Below are 18,922 nucleotides of genomic sequence, written 5' to 3' on the forward strand. Positions count from 1 at the left end.
GGAAGTGTTGGCACATTGTAGTATCTTGAGAATTTTGGGGTAAAGTCAAGAGACTCATATTTCCACCATCTCGAACACGCGTTATTTTCAAGATGAGTGTGTGAAAGTGGAACTGTGTCTTCTGCGCCATGATTATGTGTGTGCAGGACTGGCGTGTATCGGATGATTGATCAGCATGGGTAGGTAGTTGCAGCGCTCACCTCAGAAGTTACATGTCCAGCACAAGGAGCAAACGCGACGTACTCCGTGACAGTACTACGTCAGTCATTATTGAGAACAGCTGAATGCTGTTAAAGAAAAAAAAAAAAGACACTTACTTATTCACTTACTTTCGTGAGGTCCGGATGGTGAACTTGCTAGAGCTTTCTGTACTGTATTTGTCATAAACTATGTAAGAGTATCTTTCAGACCAGTAATTGTTGGGCTTACAAAAATGAATCATTTATATAGTGTCCTTTGTGGAAGTGAAAATATAGTGAGATTGGTTTAAAAGTATGCTGAGTATACGGAGTTATTTTAAGAGTGTAAAAAATTCCTCCAAAACAGCATCTTATCTTCAGAGAAGACATTGGGTAGACAATTGCAGCTGGCTATCCTGAAAAGAAGATCTGCGAAACAACTCCACGTAAGCTCCGTAATAAAGTGGGAGTGGGAGTCTGGCACACCAGCACCACACTGTTCCCTCTAGTCACCACAAACCGCCAGAACGTCTGCCGTGTGAGGGAATCCTGCTAGTTTTGATTGTTTTGGAAACTTTAATTGAACGAGAAACTAGTATGCTTTAGTCCTGCCTTGGCTTAAAGCTATATTGGGGCTCTGGCATTTGTACTGCAAGCTGCAGCATCATCCTGTTGTTTCATGGTTGTTTTGTTCTCAAACTAGGTGTTTGCCCTAAACAAGCTTTGGACTGGGCGTTTCGCCCTCAGCATTATACTTGGGTTTCAGCTGAGTGTTTAGTCCACTGACTGTCCATCGTATGCCATATTGGTAATGGTCAACCTGTCATTGGTTGATTTCAATGCTGTATTTAGTTGTAAATTAGTACTGCTTTTACTACCTTCTGGCCAGGGTTCTTGCTCGATGCTTGTCTTTAAATACGCCGCTAACCTGGTTAGCGTATGTTGTGGCAGCTAAATTAGTCACTGCTCAACAGCCAAACACAGTTTGTCGGCTGTCAGAAGCCATATATGTGTTATTTATTCCTTTATTCTGGTCAATCTATAAGCATGCTATTTTTAATTTTGTTACTCTATGTAGCCATTAAGTTGCCCTTTTTTGGAGTGTTTCGATGGAGTGCGGCTCCTTTGGGTATAGATTTGTCAATTTCCAATTTAGTATTTTTCCACCAGTTTTAATCATGCTTATGCGCATAAATGTGTGTGTGTGTGTGTGTGTGTGTGTGTGTGTGTGTGTGTGTGTGTGTGTGTTTTATTCACCTTAATGTTCTAGTCAATGTGTAAACATGCTAATTATTTTCCCTTTAAATTGAGTGTGCCTGCCTTGATGTTACAAGCGACTGTTTCATCATCAGTTCTTTAACGTGCCTATGTGCATATTTATGTTTATAGGAGAACTTAAATTGTGTTCACTTGTTGAACTTTAACTAAAGTGCAGAAAACTGAATCAGGTGTTTATTGCTGTTCTCGTACTATTATCCGTCAAGCGTAACACGCAACATTTTCTTGGTCAGTTATCAAGTGTTACAATAAATGCAAATTGCAGTGAAGTGATGCGCTATTTCAGTTGTTCCTGTGATTTCCTATGTGTGCATATAATATTTAATTGTTTGATATAAGACTGATTAAGCCTTTGTTGAAATTTGGTAGGGAGGTGCGTGTATCTCAATGTCAACTCTTATTCAATCGAAAAAACGCACAAAAAAGCACTGAAGTAACATTAACTGCAGGCATTACAGCAGAATCATGCTTCTTAAAAAATCTGTATAGATTAGAGAAATTTGCAACTTGAAGCTTAACAGACCTGCAGGACTGAATAGTAATGACGTATACAAATACTGAATTCTGATTCCAGAACACTTCATTACACTCTCTCTCTCTCTCTCTCTCTCTCTCTCTCTCTCCCTCCCTCCCTCCCTCCCTCTCCCTCTCCCTCTCCTCAATAATTCTTTTACTTTTAAGCAGAATATTTACTGCAATGATAGCAAGTTAAAAGTTAAAATGTGAATATTCAAACCTGAACCCTTGCTTTTCATGGGTAGTGTATTACTAACAACACTATCCTAACCACAGAGAACAGTTCAAAGTCTCAACTATTATGTAACCCCCCACCCATGTCTTTCCACATTCCGGAAGCAGGCTGTTCAGGAAAGGCTGGATACTGGTACTGCGGCCTAGCCCATGATTTTAATTTGTCGCAAATATGCATACTGCATGATTTAATGAACCCCGTTTTACAATGACAGTAAAAGTAACTTATACAACCGAGATAGCAGTTACTGCAGCTTGTTGCTCTTATGCATAAGAACAATAAATGTAAATACAATGAATGTAATATTTCACTAACCTTCGTTTGTTGGTACTGATCAGGGAAGTTCCGGTTCAAATCTATGCCATGAGCATTCTCTCGTCCAATAACACCATCCTCATCACCTGTAAGTAAGATATACTGTTTATTAAATGTCACTCAGGAGTCCAGTGGTCTTAATTCTTTTTAAAACTGATGCCATTGGCCAGTTCATTAATCTTGTCATAAAAATTAGATATAAAGAGCTAATAACAATCAAATGCATTCCGTAAATTGCTTGAAAGAAGGCTCTAAGTTTTAACTAATTTTATAAGCTCTTTCTCCTTGTATTCTGTTTTTGGGGTTCTGTACCTCAATCAACAGAATCAGAACCCTTACAGGATGACTTTGTTGCCCACCTGTCCGTCTGTGCATCTATTAAGACCCCTTTTTTCTCAGTAATGGGTAGAAGTATCAAATTGAAATTTAAACTGGTAAGGTTTAGGAAATGGGAAAATTATGGAAAAGTCACCCACAACCCTGGAGCAGGGGAGACTTCCCAGACAGGGTGAGAACAAAAGTGTGTTATCATAAAACATATTTCATAATTCATCAACAGAGTAACAGCAACAATACAAATCTATAATTATAAGCATCTGTCGGACAAACCTTGCAAATGGCAATGGCCCACACTTTTTCCAAGCACTTTGTACCTCTCATTGTCCAATAACTTACAATAAACTGCCGCTAGATGGAGAGCAAGTTCTTTGATATAATCTCCATTCAACCTCACAGGTATCTCATCTAGTTAACTAGTTCCATGTTCCATGGATCATTTGCGTAATAAATCATCATGATGTGTAATGACCCATTCTATATTCACATGAAAATATTTTGTAAATATGGATACATCCTCACCATTCCCCTCTTGAAAAGAAGTATACAGATGTCAGTTAGTAATTCCTACCCACCACCTTGTTTCAAATTTTACTTTCCTGTCTGTCAGACATTTTATATCACTAGAGAAGTGATCACCTATTTTGTGCTAAAGATAACTTTAATGTGGAGTAATGAATCTCATTGTTTCTTCTGTTATTGTAACTATACACATTATTGTTACTTTTGAACTGTAATGCAGTATTTACAACAAACTTCAAGAGGAAATAAACATACTGTTAAGTAGTACACAGATATATCGCTAACTTTGGTTTGCTGCAGAATGCTTGAACATGTTCTCAATTCGAATACAATAAACTTTCTTGAGACTGAAAAGCTTACATCCACGAATCAGCATGGTTTTAGAAAGCATCACTCATGCAAAACTCAGCTTGCTCTATTCTCACATGATATACTGTGAAATACAGATGAAGGGCAACAGGCAGATTCCATATTTCTAGATTTCCAGAAAGCACTTGACACAGACCGCCATTGCAGACTGTTAACAAAGATAGGTGCAAGTGGAATAAGTTCACAGATATGTGAGTGGCTCAAAGACTTCTTAAGTAATAGGACCCAGTATGCTATCCTTGATGGCAAGTGTTCATCGAAGATAAGGGTATCATTAGGAGTGCCCAAGGGAAGTGTGATAGGACCGTTGTTGTTCTCTACATGCATAAAGGATTTGATGGACAGGGTGGTCAGCAATGTGTAGTTGTCTGCTGGTGATGCTGTGGTGTATGCTAAGGTGCTGAAGTTGAGTGACTTTAGGAAGATACAAGATGATGTAGACAAAATTTGTAGCTGATGTGATAAATGGCAGCTAGCTCTAAATGTGGAAACATGCAAGTTAATGCAGGTGAGTAGGAAGTACTCAGGTACATTAGTGTCCTGCTTGACACAGTCAAGTCATTTAAATATGTGGCTGTTGTGGTGTCACCGCCAGACACCACACTTGCTAGGTGGTAGCTTAAATCGGCCGCGGTCCATTTAGTACATGTCGGACCCGCGTGTCGCCACTGTGTGATCGCAGACCGAGCGCCACCACAAGGCAGGTCTCGAGATACGGCATAGCACTCGCCCCAGTTGTACGACGACTTTGCTAGCGACTACACTGACGAAGCCTTTCTCTCATTTGCCGAGAGACAGTTGGAATAGCCTTCAGCTAAGTCCATGACTACGACCTAGCAAGGCGCCATTAACCGTATCTGAAGATAGTCTTATTTGTAGTATCAAGAGCGATGTACCACAAGGATGGAATAAAGTTAAGTATTCGAGAAGCTGCATACTTTTCTTATTAACATTCACTACTTATCCTGTTCCAGAATTCATGCCCGTCTGCGTTAGATAGCGTGCATTTCGGCCTCCTCTATCTACAAGGTGTTGGCACATTTGCCAACACATCATTGGCGACGAGGATGGGATGTGTGTTTGAATGCGACCGTGGCCTTCCTTATTCAGATACTATGGTGCGTGATGCAATTGCACAGAACGTTTCTGATGTTCGCATACGGGAAATGATTTTGAAACTAGTTAATCCCTCCCTTCAACAAGTGATAGACATATTGGATAGACAGGACACGCTTGACTTTGCACAGGAATCATTTGCAACTTCGCCAGGCATGCGTAACGTTAACCAGCCCGCCGGGCGCGCTGCGCGGCCCGGTAAACTGCCCTCGCGCACGTCCAGGCAGCTGCCGCCACACTCTAAACCAGGTGTGCCGTGCCAGCATCCAAATGCAGTGAAATCATGCACGGGTTGTGCTACTAGACATTCGCGTGAACATTGCCCGTCACGCCAAGCTATTTGCTTTTTATGTAATAAGAAAGGACATGTTCAAAGTGTTTGCCAGAAAAAGCTCAGATCAGACAATCACAACCATTCCAGGCCTTTTGCTTCGCGCGAACCAAGGACACTCAGGCTCGTGAACCTTCACCCATGGACATTCATGTAGTTAATTCCGCTTCGTCCAGTGCCACTTTCTCTAACAGTGACTGTGTTCGTCCCACAAAACGTGTGCATCGACGTCGCCGGAAATCACGTCAATTAGCAAGTGATGCTGTGCCTGTATCAGTTCAAATTGCACGAGACAGTCGCTCTTGTCGTCAGCAGGACAATAAACTTTTTGTAGATTTGGACTTTAATGGCAAAGTGATCCCATTCCAGCTCGATACCGGAGCTGCAGTTTCATTGCTCAATCACGACACGTACAAACAACTGGGCAAACCTCCGTTGCGTGCCGCAAATGTTCAGTTAAAAAGTTATTCAGGACAGCTCATCCCTGTGTTAGGACAGTGCAATCTTCTTGCAACATACAAGGGACAAACAAAACTTGTGTCATTTTACGTTCTTCGTCCTTCTACTGCAGTGAACTTGTTTGGTTTAGATTTATTTCAATTGTTTAACATGTCTATAGTAAATCAGGTCCTATGAGTGAATCAGACTGTGCCTTCAGACAGTGTTTCTCGGCTATGTGAAGAATTTGCAGACAATTTTGCAGCGGGCCTTGGTTGCGCTCAGAACTATGAAGCACATTTGCAACTGAAAGTAAACGCGCAACCGAAATTTTTCAGAGCGCGCAATGTTCCTCACACATTGCGTGTTGAGGTCGCAAGAACATTACACGATTTAGCATCACAAGGTGTGAGTGAATGTGCACAATGCCTCTTCCATTTCAGCTCCCCTTCATCGCTTACGCCGTACAGGTGTTATGTTCGTCTGGCCGACGGAATGCGAACGCGCCTTTCGCCAGTTGAAATCGGCGTTGCTTTCTAATACTTGCCTTACGCCATTCGATCCCCAGAAACCCCTTTTGTTGATGGTAGATGCATCGGATTTCGGGATCGGTGCTGTGCTTGCGCACATAGTTGGCTCGCATGATCGCCCTATTGCCTTTGCGTCAAAATTGCTCTCGTCTGCGCAAAGAAATTACTCGCAGATAGAGAAAGAAGCTTTGGCTCTCGTGTTACGTGTTACTAAGTTTCATGATTTCTTGTATGGTCGTCACTTTACCATCATCACAGACCACAAACCTTTGACGTCGCTTTTTCATCCGAACAAGCCTGTACCTCCGCGTACAGTGCAGAAATTCATTTGCTGGTCTATTTTCCTCTTGCAGTACCGCTACGTAATCTTGTATCGGTCCACTGCTAAGCACGGCAACGCTGATGCAATGTCCCGTTTGCCTGTTGCTGAGGATAAAGCATTCGATTCTTCCGAACTTGCTTGCATGTTCATTGATTCGGAAACCGATGAAGTGGTCGAATCGTTTCCGATTGATTTTTGTCGTGTAGCTACAGCCACAGCTGATGACCCTGTCCTTGCTACCGTTTTGCGTTTTGTTGCTATGCAATGGCCTTTGTCAAAGTCTCGGATCGAGGATCCGTTGGTTCGCCGATTTTTTGCTCATAAGGAGAGACTTTTTGTACGACGTGGTGTTTTGTTGTTGCGTTCTGATAATGATCAGTCCAGAGTCGTGGTCCCACGTTCGTTACAGTCCTCTGTTTTACGGCTTCTTCACCAAGGACATTGGGGTATAGTGCGAACGAAACAACTTGCTCGTCAGCACTGTACTTGGTTCGGAATCGATGCTGCGATTACGAAAATGTGTTCTTCTTGCATGGCGTGTGCCGAACAACAATCCGCACCACCGCGGAAAGTCTTTGCATGGCCAAAAGCCACTTCCCCTTGGCAACGCTTGCACATCGATTTTGCTGGTCCATTCTGGAATGCTAGATGGTTGGTTCTGGTAGATGCCTTCAGTAATTTTCCTTTTGTTGTCCGGATGTCTTCCACGAATTCCTCTGCCACCATCCAAGCGTTGTCTGCTATCTTTTGCATTGAAGGTCTTCCGCAGACTATTGTTTCCGACAATGGCCCACAATTCATGTCCGCAGAATTTCAGTCATTCTGCCAGGCCAATGATATTCAACATCTGACATCCGCGCCGTTTTCGCCTCAGTCAAACGGTGCCGCTGAACGATTGGTCCGGACTTTCAAGTCACAGATGTTGAAGTTGAAAGAGTCGCATTCTCGGGAGGACGCGTTGTTGCTCTTTTTGTCTTCGTATCGCTCTCAGCCCCGCGATGGTCGCTCGCCGGCTGAGTTGCTCCACGGTCGTCCTCATCGCACCTTGATGTCTTTGCTGCATCCGCCGCATCAGGTTCCAGTGCAGCGGCAGACTTCTGCTTTTGCTCCAGGCGACGTTGTATTCTATAGCAACTTTTGCGGTTCACGGCGTTGGCTCGCAGGGCGCATTCTTCGCTGCCTCGGCCCACGATGTATTTGGTTTTTGGGGCCTCTGGTGAGGTGCGTCGGCATCTCAATCAGCTGCGCGTCTGTCGTCGCACGGGTTCTGCCGCTCCCCATCTGCTTTCAGCGACAGTGCCGTCCGGTCAGCACCCTGGGGACCCATCTACTGGCTCGCCTCATCCCCAGGTGTTACCGACGATGCCTTCCATTTTGCCCCATGGCGACGCGCCGCTGCCGCCTCCGCCGCCGCCGCCTGTCCTCCAGCCGGCGCCGCCCGCATTCGACGCTTCACTGCAGCCGCCAAGTGCCTCCCTGGGTCACGCGCTGCTGATCGCTTCCCGTGGCCAGCTGTCCTCTGCCATGGAACTCTTGCCCGCTCCGGACCACATGGCATCTTCGCGCGTCGGGTACCCCGACGCAATGGAGGTCAACCCTTTGGCCCCTCCTGTCTCTTTATGGGCGCATCCACCGCATGTTGACGTGCACCCTGGACTAGGTTTTCAGGCGTTTCCTAGCTCCCCTCGGACCGAATGGCCGGGTGCGGGTGGCACAGCCTCGCCTGTTGTTAGGCTCCCCACCTCATCGCATATGTCAACATGGGGTCCTCCCCACGTCGGGCGGAAGCCTTATCACTCGACCGTTCGCCGATTTGCGGGGGAGGAATGTGGTGTCACCGCCAGACACCACACTTGCTAGGTGGTAGCTTAAATCGGCCGCGGTCCATTAAGTACATGTCGGACCCGCGTGTCGCCACTGTGTGATCGCAGACCGAGCGCCACCACAAGGCAGGTCTCGAGATCGGCATAGCACTCGCCCCAGTTGTACGACGACTTTGCTAGCGACTACACTGACGAAGCCTTTCTCTCATTTGCTGAGAGACAGTTGGAATAGCCTTCAGCTAAGTCCATGACTACGACCTAGCAAGGCGCCATTAACCGTATCTGAAGATAGTCTTATTTGTAGTATCAAGAGTGATGTACCACAAGGATGGAATAAAGTTAAGTATTCGAGGAGCTGCATACTTTTCTTATTAACATTCACTACTTATCCTGTTCCAGAATTCACGCCCGTCTGCATTAGATAGCGTGCATTTCAGCCTCCTCTATCTACAAGGTGTTGGCACATTTGCCACCACATCAGCTGTAATGCTGCAAATCAATATGAAATGGAATGAACATGTGAGAACTGTGGTAGGGAAGGTGAATGATTGACTTCAGATTATTGGGAAGATTTTAGGAAAGAGTGGTTCACCTATAAAGGAGACCGCATATAGGATGCTGGTGCAACCTATTCTTGAATACTGCTCGAGTGTTTGGGATCCATACCAGGTCAGACTGAAACAAGACACTGAAGCAATTCAGAGGCGGGCTGCTTTGTTACCAGTAAGTTCGAACAACACACAAGAATTATGGAGATGCTTAGAGAACTCAAACGGGAATCCCTGGAGGGAAAGCAATATTCTTTTCGAGAAACACTATTGAGAAAATTTAGAGAACCAGCATTTGAAGCTAACTGCCAAATGATTATACCGTCACCAACATATTTTGAGCAAAAGGACCACGAAGATAAAATACAAGAAATTAGGGCTCACATGAAGGCGTATAGACAGTTGTTTTACCTTCGTTCTATTTGTGAGTGGAACAGAAGAGAAAATGACTAGTATTGATACAGGGTATCTTCTACCATGCATCGTATGGTCTACAGGCTGATTGTGGGTGAGCACTACATATTATTCTTGCAGCATGGTTTTGAACAATGAAGACTCTTTCTTAAAGATGAGTCACTCCAGAACATTATTCCATATGCCATTATTAAAGAAAATGAACAAAATATGTCAACTTGCTGATTTATCTCTCACCAAGATCTTCATTGATTCTATGTGCAACTGTGACTAAACTACATTGTTTTAGGAGATCAAAAATGTGTTTTTTCCAGTAAATTCTTCAATATGGTCACCTAAGAATTTTGAATTTTCCAACCTATTTATTGATTCGTCAGCATGTGTTATCCTTATCATTAGTGTAGTACCTCAAGATGTGCAGACTTAATATCTTATGTCATTTTAAAATTGAGAGTGAGGCCACTTGCAGAAAACCAGTCAATGATAATTTAAGAACATTGTTTACATTTTCTTCTGTTGCTGTATGTATGCCCAGACTGATTACAACACTAGACTTATCTACAAAAAGAACTAACTCTGCTTGAATAGATTCCAGCTCACCATATAGTGGAAATGTTGAGTCATATACAGGTGCAACAAAAAGACTGCTAGATAAGTAAGCTTTTGCGCAGAAAGCCTTCTTCTGAATTAGACAAAACACACACACGCACACACACACACACACACACACACACACACACACACACACACACACACACACACACACGGACCTAAGATTGAGACTTGGGGACCCCCATACATGATTTCTCCACCATTAGAAGAATCTCCCTTGATTAGACTGGTTTAATTACTAACTACAACTTTCTGCATTCTTTTGATTAGATATGACATTACCACTGGTTGGCTATATCATCAATTCCATAAAACCCAAGCACAAGTTAATTAACTGGTTTTCAGTAAATGGTCTCACCCTCAATTTTAAAAGACCCAATATATTCAGTTCTGCACATCTAAGGATAATACACCAACGATAAGTGTAACACGTGAGGAAATAATTAATAAGCTGGAAACTTCAAAATTCTGAGGGGCCCATATTGATGATAATTTAAATTGGACAAAAAACATTTTTGAATGCCTCAAACAACTTAGTTCAGCCACATTTACGCTTAGAATCATTGCAAATCTTGGGGAGACGCAAATCAGTAAGCTGACATATTTTGCATATTTTCATTCAATAATGTCATATGGAACAATGTTCTAGTGTAACTGATCTTTCAGATAGACTCTTCACTGCACAAAAATACGCTGTAAGAAAAACATGTGGTGCTCACCCACGATCTTCTCGAAGATATCTATTTAAGGAGTTGTGCATTCTGACTACTGCTTCACAGTGCATTTTGTCCCTCATGAAGTTTGTCATAAATAATTGACTAGAGTTTAAAAGGAACAATGAGATACATACACTATGTGATCAAAAGTATCTGGACACCCCCAAAAAAATATGTCCTCCATATTACGTGCATTGTGCTACCACCTACTGCCAGGTACTCCATATCAGCGACCTCAATAGTCATTAGATATCGTGAGACAGAGCAGAATGGAGTGCTCTGCAGAACTCACGGACTTCGAATGTGGTCAAGTGTTTGGGTGTCACTTGTGTCATACATCTGCAAGCGAGATTTCCACACTCCTATATAGCCTTAGGTCCACTGTTTCTGATGTGATAGTGAAGTGGAAATGTGAAGGGACACGTACAGCACAAAAGCGTACAGGCCAAACTTGTCTGTTGACTGACAGAGACCGTCGACAGTTGAAGAGGATCGCAGAGTGTAACAGCCACACATCTATCCAGACCGTCACACAGGAATCCCAAACTGCATCAGGATCCACTGCAAATACTATGACAGTTCAGTGGGAGGTGAGAAAACAGGGATTTCATGGTCGAGCAGCTGCTCATAAGCCACACACATCACACCAGTATGACTGAACAGTGGAAAAACATCATGTGCAGTGACAAATCACAGTACACAGTGTGGTGATCTGATGGCAGGGTGTAGGTATTGAGAATGCCCAGTGAATGTCATCCGTTAGCGTGTGTAGTGCCAACAGGTAAAACTCGGAGGCAGTGGTGTTATGGTGTGGTCGTGTTTTTATGGAGGCGGCTTACACCCCTTGTTGTTTTGCGAGGCACTATCACAGCATAGGCCTACATCGATGTTTTAAGTACCTTCGTACTTCCCACTGTTGAAGAGCAATTTGAGGATAGCGATTGCATCTTTCAACATGATCGAGTACCTGTTCATAATGCACGGCCTGTAGCAGAGTGGTTACATGAAAATAACATCCCTGTAATGGACTGGCCTGCACAGAGTCCTGACCTGAATCCTACAGAACACCTTTGGGATGTTTTGGAATGTCAACTTCATGCCAGGCCTCACTGACCGACATCGATACCTCTCCTAAGTGCAGCACTCCATGAAGAATGGGCTGACATTCGCCAAGAAACCTTCCAGCACCTGACTTAACATATGCCAGATACTTTTGATCACATAGTGTAATTACAATAACAGAAGGAAAAATGACAGTCATTGTTCCACATTAAGGTTGTATGTAGCACAAAAAGGTATGCACAATAATGCAACAAAAATGTACCAGTGATGTAAAATGTCTGACAGGCAACAAAGAAAAATTTTATAACAAACTGAGAAAATGTCTCCTTGACAAGTTCTTCTATACCGTAGAAAAATCTCTACTATTGTAACATATAAAAGGTGGTGAGTAGACATTACTAAATAACATCTGTATACCTTTTTTCTTTTTGTACGAAAAAAGTTTAGAAATGTTCAGAATGTAACAGTATGTGCAAATTAATATTTGATGCGAATGTAAAATGACTCATTACACTTCATTACAATCTATTGTGCAAAATGATCCATGGAACATGTAACTAGCTAGCTAACTAACTAGAAGAATACTGTGATTCATACATCCAATGCCTTAGACAGGTCACAGGAAATACCAAGCCTTGCTATTTTGTTATTTATGGCTTGTAGAGTGAGAGCAGAGCAACTCTTCTGAAATCCAAATTATAATTTCATGAGGATGTTATTGTTGCTCAGGTGAGGCACTATCCTAGAATACATTACCTTCTCAAAAATTTTGGAAAATTATGCCAGTGACAGAAGAGGTCAGTAGTTATTGACACCTCTCCTATCATATTTCTCAAAAAGCGGTTTAAGAATGGCATATTTCAATCTCTCTGAAAAAATGGCCTTAGTTAGTGAGGCATTACATACTTCGGATAAGACATGGCTTATTACATGGGAATAAATCTTTAGTACTCTGTTGGAAGCACCATCCTACCCAGATGAATTTTTCTTTTTTGAGAGAATAAATAATTTTCTTAATTTAAGAAGAAGAAGAAGAAGACAGTGATACACCCACAGAGAAGTTCAGGAGGCTTGCTTTTTCAAAATAGCACTGCAATTTTTCTCCTGAAACTTTCCACCATATTTAGGAAATGATTATTAATCATACTTGCTGCCTGTGACTTACTGTTTATAGTCCTTGCGTTTAATTCAACAGCAATGTTATCCAGTTCCGTGGCCAGTCATCCAGTCACCATTTTAGCACATTCCAAACAGCCTTTAGTCTGTTTCCAGAATTATTGATTTATGACATACTGTGCATGTTCCTTTATTTTTAATAACTTTTCTAAGTAATTTTGAGTTGTTTCTGAAGTGTGCGACTACTTTAGGATCTCTACTTCTTGTTGCTAGCAGATAAATTTCTCTTTTCCTTTCTCACAATACTTCAGTCCCTCTAGTGATCCATGGTTTTTTAACATGGCTGTTTAATGTCCTTATTGATTAGCTTATGCAGAAAGCTATTTTCAATAATGATATGAATTTATCATGTAATAACTTAAATTTGAAACTTCCTGGCAGATTAAAACTGTGTGCCCGACCGAGACTCGAACTCGGGACCTTTGCCTTTCGCGGGCAACTGCTCTACCATCTGAGCTACCGAAGCACGACTCACGCCCGGTACTCACAGCTTTACTTCTGCCAGTACCTCGTCTCCTACCTTCCAAACTTTACAGAAGCTCTCCTGCGAACCTTGCAGAACTAGCACTCCTGAAAGAAAGGATATTGCGAAGACATGGCTTAGCCGCAGCCTGGGGTATGTTTCCAGAATTGTCTCCGCAATATCCTTTCTTTCAGGAGTGCTAGTTCTGCAAGGTTCGCAGGAGAGCTTCTGTAAAGTTTGGAAGGTAGGAGACGAGGTACTGGCAGAAGTAAAGCTGTGAGTACCGGGCGTGAGTCGTGCTTCAGTAGCTCAGATGGTAGAGCAGATGCCCGCGAAAGGCAAAGGTCCCGAGTTCGAGTCTCGGTCGGGCACACAGTTTTAATCTGCCAGGAAGTTTCATATCAGCGCACACTCCGCTGCAGAGTGAAAATCTCATTCTGGAATAACTTAAATTTTATGTCAACGTTTGGTTAATTACTAATTGCATCCCATGTCATCTATTGTAAATTATTCTTAAAAACATTTGTTCTGGAGTCATTAATTATTCTACCTGATTTTCACCAAGAAGTATCAATACTGTAGGAGACTATCTTATTTATCCTAAATAACTATGCATCGTGATCAGTGAGAGCATCTATTACTGTGCATACAGTTATTTTCTTGCTTTGAGAGCTTATCCACTGATGGTGTAAATTTAATTATTGAGATCAAATTGTTGGATCCAAATAAGAGTTTCTGATCATTTTTACTATAAGAATCCTTTAGAAAATGTACACTGAAATAACTGCAGACTATTAACTGCTTGCTGCTCTCTGGCAGATGGCATAGACAGTTCAGAATTTTCTAGTGGGGATCTACACACAGTTATAGCTAATAGTCAAGTATTTTTTTCTCTATTAATTTACAAGCATACACTTCTATGTTTTGACCACCACAAAATCTACTTCTCTCAGTGTTTCTGAACTTGAATTCTGTCTTAATATATGTAACAACTCCTCCTTTCCCCGTATTAGTTCCACATGAGTAAGAAGCTACAGTACAATCTTTTACATGTAATTTCTCTAACACTGTTGTTATGTGGTGCTCAGAAAGGCACAGGGTAGCTTATCTTTTCAGAATACTTTAAATTTTCCAAACAGACAACACATATTTCCACTGTTGAGTGCTTTTAGCTGATTTCTATTCCATGATCATTTATCTCAATATCTGTCACATTGGCATTTACACAATGATTGAAAGGAGAAACTGTGCTACACTCTTCCACAAAAAAACAGTTTCAGAAGACCAAGATCAGTCTTTTGAGCTTCTCTCTGTCACCTATCATTTTGGTGCAAGTCTGGTTACTGAGTGACTGAACAGATGATTCTAATACCCTTATTGACCTCATGTATGACAAAAACTTCTAAGGATTCTTTGTAATGTGGGTCGGCAAAATTTTACGTTTGACTTCACTGAACACTTCTTGCATTGCTCTCTTATAGTCATTATGACTTTGTTCAGTTCACCTCACTTGGTGTTGCTTTCAGAAGCAATACTCAGCATGACATTAAGTAATTACTCAAAAACGTCAATTACCTCACACTGATTTTAGTGTACACTATGAAATACATAAGAATGTACCCATTCAAAGTAATGTGAAAGACAAAGAAAAACAGAAACCAGAAAATATTATCATACACAAGGAAATCAAATATTAGTGGCAGTTAATTATACATACCAACTTTAGCTCTGACATAACCATCAGGATTCATGCTTGGCATAATATGAATTCGAGTAGAGTTCACAATGCGTGAAACAGTGTCATTGGTTCCATAATTCTCACATAGGAATTTTATGAGGAGTAGCAGCACCTCACGTCCCACCACTTCATTACCATGCATATTACCCACATACTTCACTTCTGGTTCACCTGTCAATTAACACAATAATGTAACACAGCTTTAAGAAATCGAAACATTATTTCGTGTTATACTTCAGTGTGATGTCATAAAACACGTTAATGTCTCCTCAGCCCCTCTGCACAACAGACTTATCTATGACTGACCATGACACTGACTCAAAGGAGACTTAACAGATCTAATATGAAACAAGATATCAAGTAGAGAATTTTGAACTAATGAAAACAAATAGAAGCAATGCTTTTGTTCACGTAAATACAGTGCACTGTGAATTTCTTTATTCGTCCTCAACTGTCTTGTTTTCCTCTAACATCACTATTTTGGATGACTTTTGTAACCTTCATAGCATGTATAAACAATAAAATATCTGATTTTTTTTGTTTTCCCTTTAACAAGTGAAGAAGAAGCATAGTGGAACTCTTTAATTACTTCTCTGTATATAACTAACCACAAGTATTCTGTTTTCCTGTAAATTGTGATCTACAGTTTGTATTTTACTGTTCTGGTTTTATAAGCAAAGTAAGCAATCCTGTAAAAGCCAGATGTCTGGATCTAAGTGGTGTGTGCAGTCTTAATACATCTTGAACATCCAATACAATGAATAATTGTCAAACAGAAAAAGTTTCATGGATTAACTGTCCTGAAACTGGTGTAGGCCAATCTCTTAAAATATCCTCTACTGCAGAAGCACTAGTCCTGCAACGTATATATGGTAGGTTAGATGGGGAATCACTGTGGAGTTTGACGCTGATACTGCGAGTCAATCCCTGATGTTGATTGATATCAGTTTAAGTCTGGCAGACAGTTTTTATTTGTTTTGAATATTACAAAACCATGAAAAATCTGCTTCAAACACAATATTTTAGTCAACAATAGAGAATGTTTCCAAAAGTAAAGTTTATCACAAGAAACCTATTCTTGAAGTCAAGTATTTACCCTTTCTTTGGCACTTTAAGCTCCATATAGTAATATAATAAGCATAATATAATATAATATGCAATAGTTTCACACACTCTTCACCTAATACACAAACTGACTCAAAAAACTAAAAGTGTTTACATCAACACTGCGTAAAAATTATTTGAATAATTTTCTTCCCAAATATATCAATGCACAAAATTAAGACAAAAATTTTAATTTTGATAACTAACAGAGTTTCCTTTGCAATTCATTTTACTTGACTAATTTAGCTTTTTTATCTGATATATGTCATAAATAACACCACAGTTGTTATTCTGGAGATTGCATTACTGCCATGACCATATGTATTTCCATCATATTAAAACGAGATATTTGCACCTTCTATTTGGTGTGGAGCTAATTGTATCGTGACACCATGGTTACGGTAGTGCAACTTATCATTAAAACATTTTTATGGTATGTTTCAATTTATGCTGCAATGACAAGTTGAACATGTCACCTGACAATGTTTTACGAACTTTACCGCCAGTCTCTATAAAACTCTGTACAAAATAGTAGCTGAAGTTGTTATTTTTGAGGGTCTGGAGGCCTTAGTAATTCCTCCAAAGACAGGTTCTATCTTTCATATTTGGTTTAAAAATAGATCTCCTGTGCCATATCCACAAATCCTTCAACTACCTCTATGAACCAGCTTCAAAGGAACACTCGACCTCCCCATTACACAGTATCAGCATACACATGAACCTCTTAACCATATTCCTCACCAGGGCTTTGACTAGCTTTCATTGTGCCCTGAAAGATGGGGCATCCTTCCCACAATCCTTCCCATTTTTCTGAAAGTGATGTTCTATCACCCTTCCTACCTACAAAATTACTGGTCTACTCTTATCTCACACAAACTCCCAACCCTCTGCCTTACTGACTGTTGTTGTTGTTGTGATCTTCAGTCCTGAGACTGGTTTGATGCAGCTCTCCATGCTACTCTATCCTGTGCAAGCTTTTTCATCTCCCAGTACCTACTGCAACCTACATCCTTCTGAATTTGCTTAGTGTATTCACCTCTTGGTCTCCCTCTACGATTTTTACCCTCCACACTGCCCTCCAATACTAAATTGGTGATCCCTTGATGTGCCCCTGTTAAAGATCCAGGTAAGACAGTCTTTCGCACCTGCTCAACATATACCATTATGTTCCCACCATATACATATTCCCCTTGCAGAGGCACCTGTGAAAGCAGTTAAATCATGTACCAGCCCCACAATAACTTCCTACACAGCCTTCTGTATGGGCAGACCACCAACCAAACAACCATCTGTCCACGAGAATGAAAGTCCACCCCCCGCCTGAGGCAATGAACAAAGTTGGCCACACAGTGATAGAATATGCTACTGAGCACAACATGCTCAGCTTCAATGTTTGCTTCACAATCCATGCCACCTGGATCCCCTCCCCCTCCCATTATACCAGCCATCTCTGTATTACACATATGGGTATTTTCCTTTCTTCAATTCCACAATTCTTCTGGCCTCACTCTCTGCCAGCTGCTGTTCCATACCAGTTCCATCCCTGTCACTATCCCCCCTCAGCTTATTATTCTACACATACACTTCTCTCTCATGTGGTCTTCCTCTATTCTATCTCTCCCCTCCCTTCCAACCGACTCTTCCACTTCATCATCATACGTTACATCCAACTGCCCCCGCCTAGACGTGTATGGGCTGATTGGTGCTATATTCCTATTCTGTTCCCTTACTAGTCCTTTCTCCTAGCCATCAGAGTCTCTTCCCCCTCTCTAGTTATTTGCATGTCAGCTACTCTGTCAAACATAAACCCTCACCTGAATTGTGTGTGTGTGTGTGTGTGTGTGTGTGTGTGTGTGTGTGTGTGTGTGTGTGTGTGTGTGTGTGTATTCTAACAATCAACTGATGATTGGAAGTGGAAGTAGTAGTAGTAGTAGTAGTAGTAGAAGAAGAAGAAGAAGGTAGTCTCAGAAGACTGAAGTGAGTCTCTTGCAACAATAATTGAGGTAAGAATAGGTAAAATTTCTATTTATGTCCACTTACCTGGTTCATGGTGTCCTGGGTTGTCAGTAATTTCAATGACGTATAGCTGTCGACCTTCAACACTTTTACCAACAGAATACAAGCGCGTGATTGAAGGATATGTTGCTGCTATGCTTTTAAGGAAGTTTTCCATCTCTGTGTGGTTATGGTGATAAAATGAAGTAGGCAGAATAAAACCTTCAGCATTTGTTAATGGATGTGTCATAACCTCTGGTTTCATGTCCTCTGGAAATTAAAAAAAAGCAAAACCTGTTGTTTCAGCTGTTTCAATTGTAATGAATAGCTTTCCTTTTATGTTTCTTGATTTTCTAGTAAACTGCCCAGCTGAGCAGCAGAAATACACTGACTCAGGAATATTGCAATAGCTTTAACATCATTAGAATCTCTAGATAAAACATTCACTTAATACTTAGTAGCACAACCTTAATGACAGATCATTGTCAGAAACAACGAAAACATCTTCCAATGTACAACATATGTGGTAAAACTCATTTCTTAAGCAAAAGCAATTCACACACATCTGAGGGTGCATAAATCCCCCCACACAAACACACACTCAAACACTAAGGATGTGTTTTTCAAGAGTGACATTAAATTTAAACTCTTAACTTAATTCCTTCTCTCACATAATAAGTTCAGCATCTAGTTGTGAAATAATTTCAGACCACTGGTGTATTAAAACAGTTGTCAAACAATGCTTGTTGCACTTTGTAGATTTTGTGGGAGGGAGAGGACAGAG

General features: G+C 41.3%; 1 protein-coding gene across 1 annotated transcript; it reads right to left on the bottom strand.

Annotated features, from left to right (window-relative positions):
- Nucleotides 1-2,523: 2,523 nt before the first annotated feature.
- On the bottom strand, nucleotides 2,524-18,408 carry LOC126452469 (carboxypeptidase D-like; the record flags this gene model as incomplete). Its single annotated transcript, XM_050091079.1, has 3 exons — nucleotides 2,524-2,609; nucleotides 15,019-15,210; nucleotides 18,184-18,408. Coding segments are annotated over 3 exons (503 nt in total), but the record flags the coding sequence as incomplete, so codon positions are not given.
- Between the last annotated feature and the right edge of the window lie 514 nt (nucleotides 18,409-18,922).

The sequence above is a fragment of the Schistocerca serialis genome, unplaced genomic scaffold, assembly GCF_023864345.2.
Source record: "Schistocerca serialis cubense isolate TAMUIC-IGC-003099 unplaced genomic scaffold, iqSchSeri2.2 HiC_scaffold_876, whole genome shotgun sequence".
Taxonomy (NCBI): domain Eukaryota; kingdom Metazoa; phylum Arthropoda; class Insecta; order Orthoptera; family Acrididae; genus Schistocerca; species Schistocerca serialis.